Source organism: Chaetodon auriga, chromosome 1 (genome assembly GCF_051107435.1).
Source record: "Chaetodon auriga isolate fChaAug3 chromosome 1, fChaAug3.hap1, whole genome shotgun sequence".
NCBI lineage: Eukaryota > Metazoa > Chordata > Actinopteri > Chaetodontiformes > Chaetodontidae > Chaetodon > Chaetodon auriga.
Window position 1 is genome coordinate 29,371,518 of NC_135074.1, and position 14,143 is coordinate 29,385,660.

General features: G+C 43.2%; 1 protein-coding gene and 1 long non-coding RNA gene across 2 annotated transcripts in view; one reads left to right on the forward strand and one right to left on the reverse strand.

The window, feature by feature from the left end:
• Positions 1-1,910: 1,910 nt before the first annotated feature.
• Positions 1,911-14,143, reverse strand: part of LOC143322512 (protein kinase C-binding protein NELL1-like) — a 229,592-nt gene continuing 217,359 nt past the window's right edge. The window contains exons 17-20 of the mRNA XM_076733753.1: positions 11,576-11,769; positions 8,246-8,422; positions 7,645-7,869; positions 1,911-6,520 (exon numbers count right to left, since the gene is read on the reverse strand). Of these exons, the coding sequence (XP_076589868.1) occupies positions 6,470-6,520; positions 7,645-7,869; positions 8,246-8,422; positions 11,576-11,769 (647 nt within the window). The 3' untranslated portion in view covers positions 1,911-6,469. The remainder of the gene's footprint in view (positions 6,521-7,644; positions 7,870-8,245; positions 8,423-11,575; positions 11,770-14,143) is intronic.
• LOC143322530 (uncharacterized) lies at positions 8,418-11,706 on the forward strand. The gene is made up of 4 exons (XR_013077303.1): positions 8,418-9,577; positions 9,780-9,915; positions 10,092-10,218; positions 11,583-11,706. It is a non-coding gene; the product is annotated as an uncharacterized LOC143322530 (long non-coding RNA).

Sequence of the window (14,143 nt, forward strand, 5' to 3'; positions counted from 1 at the left end):
TTCATTTTACATTCTAGTAGTAACACACCAGATATGTCAGGCTGAATTTGGACTGTATGTACAATTCATCGAGAAGATTTGCATGTGAGGTGTAGTCCCCAAAACACTGCTACTACTGTATCTGTATCTCTATATTGTTTATTTTTGTAGGTTTAGGCTGCTGAAACACGAAGTTATGGCCCAGACCCAAGGCCCTGAGCTCCAAAAAGTTAAAAACTGGGTTTTGAAGTTGAACCCAGGTCAGACTGAATTATGTATTTCTGCGTGTTTCACCCACCACAGTGTCCAAAGCCTTTCAAGCCTCACTGGCAGTGTGGCTCTAGGGACGTCAGTGTGTCAATCAGTCCATCACTTTGGTCTAGACTGAAATTTATCAGCAAATATTAGAGTTCATTCATGGTCCACAGAGGATGAAGCTGGCTGACTTTGGTGATTCCCTGAGGTTTCCTCTGGAACCACCAGCACGTTGACAATTGTGGTTTTTCCTGGGATGTCTGACTATAAACTGTTGGTTGGCTTGGCATGAAATTCGTACAGTTATTCATAGTCCGCAGACGACTGACTTTGATGATCCCCAAACTTTTATCATGACATTTGGTACAGACATTCTTGTCTCCTCCTGATGAATTGACAAGTCACGTCAACTTCATTCATGTTGTCCAGTATCACGTTAGTTTGATCACCGAACTCGTCCAGTCTACATGTCGAAGTGTCATTGGGCAAGATGTTGAACACCAAATTGTATGAGTGTGCGTGAATGCGTGAATGTGGCATGGTAGTCTATGACAGCACTATATATAAGAACTGTTTACTATTTACAAATTTGCCTCAGTTACTGGCAGTACAGCCAGTGATACCCTCCGTCCTTAGACCCTGAAATAACTTTGGTTAGTGTCACCATTACGTCAAACATTGGTCCGATTTGTCAATTTATGATTAATGCTTGCAAAACTAATGAAATTATCATCACCCTCAGTTGTACTTAATGTTTAATGCTAAATAGCTAATGCTAGCATGCTGAGCTGCTAAATTAAGATGGTGAACATCATACCTACTCAACTTCAGGATATTAACATTGGCAGCGTCATTGTTTTTTATGTGGTTTGGACATATGGGTCTATGTGGTGTGGTTCACATGACTTGCAAAGAGCAAAACTTAGCAAAACGGCCATAAAATCAGCAAACTTTGTAATGTCAGTTACAGTAAAGTTAGCTAACACTACCTAACATAAACCATCAGAAGCTGCTGAGCAAGTACAGCTGAAACGGCAAAACCCCCAGGTGCACTGAATTGAGCAAAGGTGGAAATAACCTATTTATTCAGCTTCTTTGTTATTTCTTTCAAGCGTTACATCATCCTGCTTTAAGGGCAGAGCTTGATTTGAAAAACCAAGGTTTATGTGTTCATGTGTAACTGATGAAACAGTTTTATGTAGTTAAGAATAACTTCCAACTGGGAGTCCGTGTGTGTTTCTATCGATTGTCGTGCTGCAGGAAAATAGAAAACTTTGGGTTCCGTGTTGTGCAGCTTTCACCAAATGTAGCTTCAAAAGTGTTGCTGTACCTGTTCCAGGTAGCAGTGCGGCGGTGCTCCATTAAAGCATCAAAAGGATGTACTTATCTTAACTGCAATGCAGCCTTTCATACATTTCCTGAGGGAAATTGAAAACAGGAGTATTGATAAAAGTAGGACATGAAAGAGTTTTCCCGGACTGTATCCTGATGCTAGGATCGGCTTTCATTTCTGAGGCCCGGAAACGTTGCTTTCATTTAATCTGCCGGTGGATGGCGTGATGGCGAGCCGTTCGGTTGCCTGTGCCATAGATCTGTCCTCTGACTCACCGACCTGCAAACCCACGAGTTCAGCTGGCAGTCATCGTCACGCTCTGAAGCCAAATACTCTCAGCAAATAAAGTAAACAACTAAAATATTTATTAACTGAAGAATTTTTTTTACAGCAAACTCTTATCACGACACAGTCTTAAAGTCAAATGACACTTAACCCTTTGAGTACAGTTAGGTTGGCCACTCTGATCTGGAGAAGTAACAATGAACAGACCGGGGGGATTCGTCCGCCGCGGTCCTTTATCAAAAACATGAACAAGCACATCAGGATCTAGAAGGTCCAAAACTGCTTCTTTTAAAAAGTCAGACATTAAAGGAGAAACACAATGTCTTTTTAGTAGGAACTGAATCAAGAACAACATTTTTCATTTTCAACATTAGTTTTTTTTTTCTTTTTATCTTTTTTTTTCTTTTTTTTTTTTTTTTTTACATGTGTACATTGTTCTATTTTGTCTCCTTCTCATGTATCTTCTCATGAGATTTTTCAGTTCAGTTCATATAGACGTGTTCTGGGGGAAAAAAAAAAAAAAAAAAAAGGTGTAACGTGAAAAGTCTGTCCAAGATCCTCGCCGGGAACAGACGCTGGTCTGATTTCCAAAATCCACTCGTGTTGAGGGTCACTCACCAACCAACCAGAGATCAGTACAAACGCACAGGCTAGTCAAACCCATAATGTTCTAAAACAGTGAAAAGACATTAAACTATGACGGATACTAAAAGGGTTAAGGCAAGAATAGAAAAATAAAGAAATAGTAGAAACAATAGAAATGTTGCTTCTCTGTCATACTTGACTTGCAACGCTCTGATCCTAAGAAGCTGCAGTGAGAATTATTCACATAGTCTTACTCTCTTTACAGAACCCTTCACTTTACACAGTATTTACAGCAGAACAGAACCTATCCCACAAAAAGAAAAGTAGTCCACTAAAATTAATACGTTATTCATGAACACAATGATAATTAAAAAACTGTATAATTTTAGCATATTGTCAGTATGTAAAAACATTTACACACAGACTTGCAAATAGTGTTTTACAGTAGTCATTATATTTCATATCAAATCAATCAACAGAGCAATCTGAAAACCTTGTTTTCAGTGGTCTTTTGTACAAATGTCTGCTTTTGATTGCTGTGTTAATCTCGATGGGTACAGATACCATTTACATCACGTGTTTTTTCTTTTTGTGTGTACTTTGTGCACAGTTGACACTTTCAGTTTTACAAGAGGCATTGTGAAAATGGAGGCGAGCGCAGGGCGAAATGCTCAGGTGAGACACAAACAGATGTGGGGAACAAAGACGACACAAGGACATCGTGACTGAGAGGTCAGAGCGGCGGCACACCTCGCTGTGCGCCGCCGTCCTCTCCAGAGGTTAAACAATCAGCGTCACCTTTCCGGAAACTTTGTGAAATGACCACCACGGTTTAGAGTCCAAACAACGTGCTGTGTGCATGAAAGGGTAGAAAAATATCTTTTCCCACTGTTTCTGTGAGCGACCAGAAGCATGACTGGAACAAAAACTACTCTGACATTAAATAGAGGAAGGTCAGCAGGAGGGAGATGGTGGAGACATTTACTCTGAACTCCAAAGACCAAGGTCACCCCAAAGTTTTCCGTTTATAGATTCTGCACTTTCAAAGTCTCACAATTGCTGTATTGCTCTTAAAATGAGACATTTTTTGTTCCAGACTTGTTTTTTTGTTCGATGTGTGGCTGCACAAATGGCAGAACTAATCTCAGATAAAGGGTACTGATGACAAGATTATTCCATTTGGAGAAATCCTCTGCTGGAGGGAATCATGATACTGAATGATAACATGCGACAAGTGACCCTGCCCTCATGGACTTTCTCATTTCTTGCCTTCAGCGCTCTGATTGGATACCGTTCACCTGTCTCAGACTTGTTTCCAAGGTGCCCTACAAGAGCATCCTGTTTTTGGCTTAGATGAGTCTCAGAACTTCATGTCCACTGCTCGAGGGTTTTTGTCTCAGATTTCAAAGTCATCTAGTCCACACTTGGCTCTCCAGTATCAACCCTGACCTTGAAGGGGAATACCAGTATATTTTAGGGCTCCAACTTCATTTCACATAGGAGAAGAACTTTAACGGAGCCAAATGAAGGTTTCATGTTCGCTGTGGAGGCTGTTTTTCATTCTGAAGCAGCAAATGGATTCTTCTGAAGGAGGAAAATGAGTTCTGCTACCTGCAGCTATGCTGAGAGTGCAGAACAACCAGACAAAAACAAAGTCTAGAGAAAACCTTGACTGTTGGTATCATCCTCCTCCTGAAAGGATTTGACTTGTTGACTGTTAAGTGGTTTCATAAAAGCTGTATGATGAAAGCTGACTGAATACCGATTTCACCTGACCAAGAGGTGCAGCTGACATGTCGGATTTCTGCTGTTATCTGGTTACATTTTGCAGACCGAAGCACGACTCATGGCCATGACACATAATCCGCATGTGAAAGTCCAAATTTTGTGACATGTGGAGCGTTAGAAACTCCTTCTGGCTTCCTGTGGGGAAAAAAAAACAGTGATGGACAAACAAGGCGATAAAGACCACACTTGAGGGACATGCTAACACTCTGGAGACTATTTTGAGGATAATGCAGAGTTGTGTAGGAGAGGACGAGGCAGGAGACCAGAGCAGCGTCAGAGCTGTGAATGTGTGAAATGTAGCAGGAAAAGCACCAGACTCTCCTGCCTTAATAAGCCATCTGTAAACAGATTCGACACTTGGTGACCTCCTGGCATACTCAAATCCAGGCCAGCGTGACATGGCTTTAATTATCCCCACTCTCTCTCTCTCTTTTGTATGTCTCTCTCCCACTTTGTGTATGTGGTTCAGAGCTGAGGAGCCCTAGGAGAAGCCAGAGAGGTCCGACCCACCACAGGCTCTGTCTTAGCCTACAGCTTCAGCTGGTGCTCGAATCTGTTTGCACCGTCACGTTGCTTTCACATGCTGTTGTTGTTGTTATATGTAGCTGTCTGGCAGTCAAACTAATCAGAGAACAGACATTGAGGCTGAGGGAAAGTGTTGAAGACCTAATTCAGAGCCTTGAGTTCTCCAAAGGATGTGGCTCATGAAGGTGGATCACTTAAAGGACCTGAAGACTAAAGACCAGAGTATGCTTGAAATGAACCACAGCACTTCATCCAAAGTGATGCTCGAGCGAGTCCAAAGGCAGAAGGGTCTCAAACAGCCACCTTCCATTTGGAACCGGTCTGCTATCACGGAGAGAACCACTCATGCATTTGGACAACCAAGCTGGAGAGAGAAGTTCGAACCCTTCACACACCTGGCCAATCATTGCCTGAAGGGGGCGTACTTGTCAGAAGCAGTCCGACCCTCATCGCTGACGGAGTGTCAGAGAGTGGATTTCAGATGCTGCTGGATGGTCTGACGAGCACTCCTTTGAAAGCACTCTGACTCATGGAGACTGCTCGTCTGTTTGGAAATGACGTGGTCTACCCTAACAGAGCCCAAACGGCTTTCAGGCCAAAAATCAAAGCTCCAGCAACACTTCTGCTATCGAGAACAGTTTCATTATGGAACCACAGCCTGAAAAGCAGCACATAACTTAAATCAATAATTTCCAAGTTCACCATAAATAGGTTGCCCTCAGACTCAAAGTTTAAATGCTAACAAGAACTAGAGCGACTATGATATCCAAGTTTACAGCTTAAGTTCAGATGATGATGGACAACTGCATAACAGTGGTGTTCAGGTTTAAATGCCGACTGGGCCAAAATGGGCTGCAGTGAACTCATTTGCTGTGTCCTCAAATTCGGGCATTTCATAGTCACATTTGGAGGACATATTAGACGTATACAGACTCGTGGACATCACTGGGCCCAGTCTCTGAAGTGGGAGAAGCAGACATCTGGCAGGTGTAGATGCAGGAATGCGGACGATGTGTTGCCGTTAAACATTTATATTGCATGTAAAGAAACGTTCTGCACCCTTGATTTGTTTGCACATTCAGCCACGGAACCATAAACATGTAAATGCACTCAAATACCTACAAGTTAAGATTAAGGTTAATAGATTAACTTTTTTTTTTTCACTCACCACAAAAGCTTTGATTGGTTTTACTGATTTCTATATTGGCCAGAAAAGAACGTAGTCCACATCTGTTTTATCAGTGAGAAGATTGTCAACACATACGATGAAATGGCTTGCATCAAAGACACAGCGCGACAACGTTCAGGTGAAGTGTTTGTCACAGTAAAAAATATTGGGCCATGAAAGACGTTGGTATTGAGTTGGACACTGAACCTACATCTGAATTTTTTGTCCTCAAGACATGTAGTGAAATGGAAACAACACAAAGACACGTACACAACACAGTAACTGTGGTGGCTGGCCTCCGCCTCGGCCTCCGCCTGAGCCACACACACTCACACACTCTTTGTCGACAGAGTTACAGCATAAAAGCACAGCCTCGACACCCCAGTCCGTCCAGTGTGTTTGTATTTTCTGTGCACACCCTGGCATGCACATGTGTGTGCGTGAGTCTGTTTTAGAAATCCAAGGGAAGAGTCGTCAGATGGAGGAAGGAGGAGGGGGGAGGCGGCAGTCCCGCAGTGAAGGGAGGGGAGCAGGACGGGAGGAGGAGAGCTTTAATTGTTCTGAAGGCAGTCGAGATCCACTGAGCAGCAAACGTTCCCATTCTGAGCCGCAGAGCATGAAAAGACAAGAGGAGACAGAGAGTTTTAAATACACTGCGTCATATCACAGCATGCTGAGTGTGCTGGGCCGCTGCCCATAATCAGTCAAAATAATACAACTTAACATTCTCTCTCATATCAGTAAAGGGTCAGCTCACATAAATTACAAAAGAATATATTGTTTTGTTTTTTTTTCTCAACCACTAGTCATTCAGTTTCAGGACTGTCTGCTCTGGATTTGAGAGATCTGTCTTTGAGATTTATGATGCTGCTCCAGTAGCAGAATTTAGGATGTGTGGCTCCAAGTTGTGGCAAATTCGAGAAATTGAACAGCAACATGTTTTTCCACTGATAATATCCCAGTTTTTTTGGGATAATCAGCTTTGGTGAAGTCCTCTGCTGGTCAGAGGCAAACATGGGCTCATGCTGGGAGCCAATCACAGAGCGGCAAAGTGACTTATACAAGTGCAGTAATTCTGAGCTCCAACAGTGGCTAGATACTATGACTGTGACTGTTTTCTAAGTGATTCAGTTCATGTAACCACCAAAGAGTGTGATAACTAAACCTAACTAAACTGGACTGAACGACACAACATAACCTGACGTGTGATGCTGATTACGCTTTAGGTCGACGTATTTGATGCGCTTCTTCTGGCTCGTTTCAGTTCTGACTGCTAAAAATAAGTGGAACTGAGGAACAACAGATCCTTTTTGCTAAATGTGTGGAGATGATCTGAGACACGGTGACATGTTCCTGACACAGCGATCTGCATATTTTGTGCTTTTAAGATTAAATGTACTTTGCATCATCTGTGACAGATTTTCAGGATGTTTTTGTATTCGTCTTGGAAGACAGGCAGTCGCACGTCCTCCAGCACACGTTAGATAAACTCAGTATGCCAGTTTTTCCTCAGAACCAACAGCCTGTAATGTCTGCTATTACCTGTAACGTTGTGAAAGGCATGGAGGAATTTCAAAACGACCATGAACTCAAGCTTCATGGACAAACAAATGAGGCAAAAGCATTACTGTACCTTAAAAACAGGTAAACTGAGCATACGTGATTCAAACCTGGATGCTGCGCAGTCAAGCAAGCCTTCATTGTGGTTGTTGCTGCTGTGACCTACCTTACACTTGCAGGTGGTGCAGGGTGAGTTTGGCATCTGCCATGTGTCTCCGCTGAGGCGGACGATGCCTGCGGGGTCCTGGCACGTCTGCCGGATGTCATACGACAGGTTGTCGGCCAGGCACGGGTCCGCGACGCAGCGCGGGCAACACTCACCCTCCGCCACCGCCGTGTACTCGCACATCAACACGGGGCAAACCAGAGGCCAGCAGTCCACCTCCCCCTCCTGCGGAGACGCAGAGAGAGGCGAACAATACGGAAGAAAGGCAACACAAATGTTACTGCGTGCGCTTGTTTTTGTGTATGAATCAGATGATCTGCCGACTGCAGTTACAGCTCAGGCGCTGATTTGTTGCCACATCTCTAATTAGAGAGGTGGTAATTATCTGAGTCATCCACAAACACTCACACACGCAGCCGAGCAGCAGATCAGGGCCCGGTATTAAACAGAGCGCAGCTCTGAGCTTTGTGTTGATGAGGACATTCTGTGTTTTCTTCTAACAAACCAGCTTCGCCACACTCAGGGATTTAATATGAAGGTCAGCTTTAATTCCTGTTGCAAAACACGTGTAGCTTATGTGTGCATGTGTGTGTGCACGGACCATGCAGCGGCACTGCTGGCAGCCGTACAGCCAGGACGCTCCGCTGCGGTACAGTGTGCGTCCGCTCTGGTCCAGACACTGGCTGCTGGGCCTGTTGTCGCAGCCGGGACAGCAGAACAGGTCCTCGTCTGGGTCTCCGCAGTCACAGGGTCGTCTCCTGCAGTACGTCTGCCCGTCCTGCACAACAGAGGTAACAGACTTAGGCATTGATAGTGGCCCCGGCGTACAGCATGTGGCTGACCTCAAAGAAGTAGTCTCAACAAAAACTTTAACTTCATATCCCGGGCTGGAACGGACTCGTCCACAGTCTCTTTGTTATTGTATAGGTGGGTCAACCCGCGTTCAGCAGCTGCTAAAAGCTTTCATCAGTCTGATTACAGAGAAGACTTTAAGGATTCCTTGATGCCCTGAAAGTCGTTTCAGAGCCTTTTCATCTCTGAAGAGCACGATTCTCGAGGCACCACTGAATGCCTCCCTCCCTTTTTTGCAGCAAAAGCAGTGCAACTACAAATATGTTGAATCTCAGTTAAGATTGAGCAAGAACGTGTGAAAAGTTTGGCGTCCGGGCTGGGATGCACAGTCAGATGCAGGGGAATCTGCTGGATCCTGGAGCCTCCCCAGCTGCCGTGTCCCTGGCTCTCAGTCTCGACCCAGAGGAAACTTTATGGTCCATTTTACTCACCACAGCCAGAACTGTCTGGCCCGGGGACGACAGTGTAATGGAGATGTAAAAATGTTACATAAAATGGCTATTAGAAAATGTATGGGAGCCATAAAATCATTCCGCATACCATTAAAAGGGCAATACAGAGCCAATGTTTTATCGATCCATATTGTCCTGCTACAGTAACCGCTGAGTCCCAGGGTACCGATTCCAGTGGCGTTGGTCTTTACGGTTACAGCTCTGGACTTGCTGGGAAATTACTGCCAATTGTACCGTGCTGGCAGGACGCATGAATGAAGACTGTTCATTTTTAATGGCAGCAATAAGAGCAGGCAGGCATGCATGCCAACGCTGTGCTGTTGTGCTAACCAAAACAACATTATCATACTGCTTTTTTCACAGTTTCATGATGAATTTGATGATTGCAGATGCCATGCGCTTTAATCAACAGGAACTTGTTTTCCACACAGTTTTAAGATGACGTGTTCCTTCAATTATAATCTTCACTTACAATGCCTTTCATTCCTCTCTCCTCCACAAACCACAGTTACTTCCTGTCTGCCTCACAGTCACCAGACCCTGGTTTTCACCCGATTCCATCCAGTGAGCATCCCATGTCAAAACCCAGCAGGGCAGTGGATCCTGAAGGCATCGTTAACTACCACAATGTGAGCAGAGCACCTCACTTGTCACACTTGTCTCTTTTCTTCACTCCATTCTCATTGTGTTACATGTACAACGTCTGCTTTTCCCAGAGCACCTCTTGTCTCTGAATCAGGAAATTCCCTTGTGAATGTATATAAATGCTTATATTTATGGCAGTTGACATCTAAATAAATATTTAACATTTCATTTGTTATTAACTTGTAGCACCGCTGGTTTTTCCTCTGGTGTTTGTCACCTCTCCAAAGTTTGAGAAATGACGAAGATTGCTACAGATTTCCTTCTGCTAATATTCGCTATTCCGGAAACACAGCGACAAAAGAGAGATCATAACACTTTGCATGTAAGTATCTGTTAATACACCATAAATGAGCTGCAAACATTACTCAACATACTTAAGATATGCAAAAAAAAAAAAGTCAGCAAAGCAACTATGCTACAGCCCAGAGTCCAGGACAGAAAGCAATGCAGCTGAGGATGTTTACAATCAATCTCTAAATGAACTGTTTCCTCCGCAAGGAGCATCTTCCAGAGGAAACCACTGCAGGATGTCAGTAACAGAAGTCAATGAGCCAGCATGTTGTCAGAGTGATGCTGATCTCCAGATGTTGGCTGTCACGGTTTACACGTGTTTTGACACAGAGATGTAAGTCATTTGGATCTATTTGCTATCATGTGTTGAACTGAAATGTCAGAAATCATGACATACAAGTGTAATAGAGTTTAGCAGCGTAGTTCATGTTGTGAAACGTGATCGTCACTGAAATCACTGCTCTCGCTGTGTGTTGTATTAATCTCACTCACTGAGCCTCACCTTTCCAAAGACAAACCTGATCAATATCTCTCCTGCAGCCCCGCTGCAGCGCCTCCCGAGGACAGCATCGTGTTATTAAGTTGCCACAGATATTTCTCAGAATGTAATGCGGGATAATGATAAACAGATGGTAGAACTGAGGTGTTTTTCCTTGAGTCGACCCTGTGTGATGCTTAATTTGCTCTCCTGAGGCGAGAACGATCAGAAAGATCGGATATTTTTGTTTGTTTCACAGCTTTCCATACAGTGTTCTGTTTTTTTGCCGTGCTGCCATCTGGCAAGCAGTACAGAAGTATCCGCTGCTGCACCACCACACCACAGAGCAGCTTCTTCTTCATAACTTATTATTTATTTATCTATCGCTAGAACTTTATGTCAAAGTACACGTATTCACCATTAACTTGTTCCTTATTGGCATGCATATTAATAGCATGTTGGCTCTTTATTAGCAATTACACTTAATTAAATAAAAAAAGAATGCCCTATTCTGGGATTATGGTTATTAAGATTTTAATTCATGTGCAACAACTTGAGTTAATGCTCTGGTAGGTGTAGATTATGGTTATGCATGAGTGCTGTACAATGACTGATGAGGAGACAGTATGCCACTAATTTGCAGGCTAATCAGCGACTGGTCACTGGTAAATATGTGTTCCTTAACATCAAGTGTTCAATAATTAAAGATATTTGCAAAAGGGAGGGATTATTATGGGTTATTACTTCTTATTACTTCTTAGCAATGTCTCAGTCAGTTGATCCTGTCTATCACTGCTCTTGAGTTTGCTGGAATCAGATGTATTCAGTGCAGGAACAATTAAGAAAAGTGATGAAACTTGTGTAAAAATCAGGGATCATCAGGGATGTGTGGTAAATATTCAGTATTATAAATATGCTTTTATGGTCAAACTCTCACTTTGTAACCTTGAAAGCTGCATTTTAAAGGTCTGTATTTTGCTGCTTTGCAGAAAGAAGATCACATTAACATTAATTAACCCTTATTGAACGCTTACTCCATATTTATTCTTCATGATATACACACACACATCCCGGATAGTCTCCTTGTATTTGCTTCCATATGACTGTATTAGCAGCTTGTTTCCAGGAAGTGGTGGAGGAGACGGAGCTTTAGATCACAGCTACAGTGAAAACCCTGATTAAGATCCCTCTGAACGTGGGTGTTCTTGTGTACCTTGCAGGAACATATAGCACAGCGGTCAAAGCTGGGTTTCCAGTCTTCCCCGTTGCGTCTGATTCCCTCTTCCTGTGGGCAGTCGCCGCTGCAGCCCGGACCGGACGTACACACGCAGTCGTAGCCTCCCGGGAGGTTCACGCACACGCTGTCATTCCAGCAGGTGTGTGTCTGCAAACTGCACTCATCGATGTCTGGAAGACACAGGAACAAAAAGTGTTTTTGGACAGTTATCTGTGAACGTAGGTCTGTTGTTCCACTGTCATTCTGTCCATAGTCCACAGTTTGGGTACTGAAGCAGTTTTTGTCCTCAGCCAAAATGTCCTGTAGGATAATCTGATCTAAATCATAATTCTGCCCATTTTAACACAGTTTTATTGGGCAAAATTGGCAAAATCCTTTGGCGGCATTGAACATTTGAGAACTTTCTTGCAGACCTCTTAGCGAAAAACATCAAAAAAGTCTTCTTTCAGCATTAGCATAGCAGTATAAATGCTAGTGTGACATTAATAAACAGCTACTTTGAGTTTGATGCACAACCCTGTCTCCTAAACAGATAAATAAATAATAAATATATATACCACACTTCTGTCATGTGCTTGGATTAATCATAATTAATGTCCAGATATTGTTCACGGCATCGTTTTCCCTCAGGAATTGCGGCATTCCCCATTCAGACCTGCATTCTCTTCCAGCTGCGCGCAGGGAAACGTTTACCTTGACTAACTCTGTGGTAGATGTGGTGCACATTTACTTTTAATTAAATTTTCTATTTCCTCACATTACAGTGGAGCCCGGCAGGTATCAGGGTTAACATTTGTAATAATTTGTGCTGTGCACAAATTAGTATTTTGGCCCTCGAGCCACTTTAATCATTCCCCCAAATAAGTAGCATTCAGTTATTGTAGCGGTGGAAACTGAAATTACAGGTTGTTGTGGTCAGTCGGGGAGAAGCTCACAGCGCGTCGGCAGCTGTGTTTTTGTATGAGGGTCTCTCGGATTTACTGAATCCATTCCTATAAATTAGATGTAGCAGTCCCTCTAAGCACAGCATTACACACATGCTGTTGTGCAATGCAGTACACAACAGTAAACTTATTTATAGTATATTATTATAGTATATTTAAGATTTTGACTCTTAATCACAACATTGTGTTGTCTTTGTCTCCCTTACACATATTTTAAGGGATAACAGATGTTTTTTTTTTTTTATTTATAATTAATTCAACCTCAAAACAAAATGATTTTTGTGATACGTGAAGGCAGAAACGAGGTCATGTTTTACTCTCCTTCCCTGTCTGTATGAAGAGTATACCTTGCATACATCAAAGCTTCAGTCACATCATCACAGCTTATATTCTCTGAGTGGATTTAGTTGAATCATCAAAGGAAAGAGACACATCTGCTCAGTCAGCTCAGTCTCGCTTTTCCTCTCCAAACCAAAAGAAGCGACGTGAACAGAGACGACGGACGGCGTTTTCATCTGCTGTTCTCTATCAGCTGGGCGCAGGAAACGAGCCGCCAAACGTCTGTCCCTACCTTTTATCAAGCCGTGACATTTAACACTCTTCATCCTCATAAATGTGAGCTGTTCAGAGGGAAAATGACCAAAGTCTCTCCACCAGCAGCTCTGCTCTCCCCTGCCAGCGCCTGCTGCCTACGGACATCGATCACACCCACACGACCCTGACAGCGCGCTGCTCGTGCTGCATGAACAAAGGCCTGAAGACGAAAAACGGAAACCAAATCTTAAAAAATGGAATTCATGTTTTTGTTTGCGTGTTAAGCTCTGACCATGCTTTCACACTGCGGGCATCGTGGCCAATGAGTCCATTTACTTTCTCCACAGCTGAGTGTGATGGGAAAAAAAGCTTTATCTCCACACCTCCCTGTTCTCTCTCTCTCTGTTCATACATTAAAATTTTACCGAGCAACATCAGGCAGTCAAAAGTGTTAATCCTCTGTGCGCTCGCCGTTTCACGACGTCAGACTCAGCTCCACGTGACTTGGCTCAACTCTCTTATATAAGCTGTGCTTTGTCACTTTCAGATGTTCTTCACTGTTGTTGCTTTGCTCCAGAATCAAGCAGTACTTTAACTCCTTCTGTCTGTCCAGTGTGTGCTACAGGTGGCAGATTAAATGTGTCATGGTATTCTATGGAAAGCCGAGGTGAAGCCCCAACTTGCCGGGATATTGTTTCAGAAGTTAGAAAACTCAAAATCCCACTGACATTTGTAATAACAGAAATGCGTCTAGATTAGGACGGTAAAAAGAGAAAACAATAAAAAAGAATCTAATATAGTTCTTTATTCACTAGTTCTGCTTTTAGCCACCTTTAACAGACCCCATTTCCCACAAACCCTCCACTACAGGGGCATAAATGTCCAGAGACGGAGGGGATGTGGTTTCAGACATGTCACAATAACAGCAAGAGAACTGACAGTTGCAGAAGTTTGGAGACTGCAGAGAAAAATAACTTTAGAGGATAGTGTTGCTGGTTTTTACTGATACGAAACCAAGTTGAGATGACGCACACGCTGCTGCAGAGGTTTGTCACAGGAGCTTTTC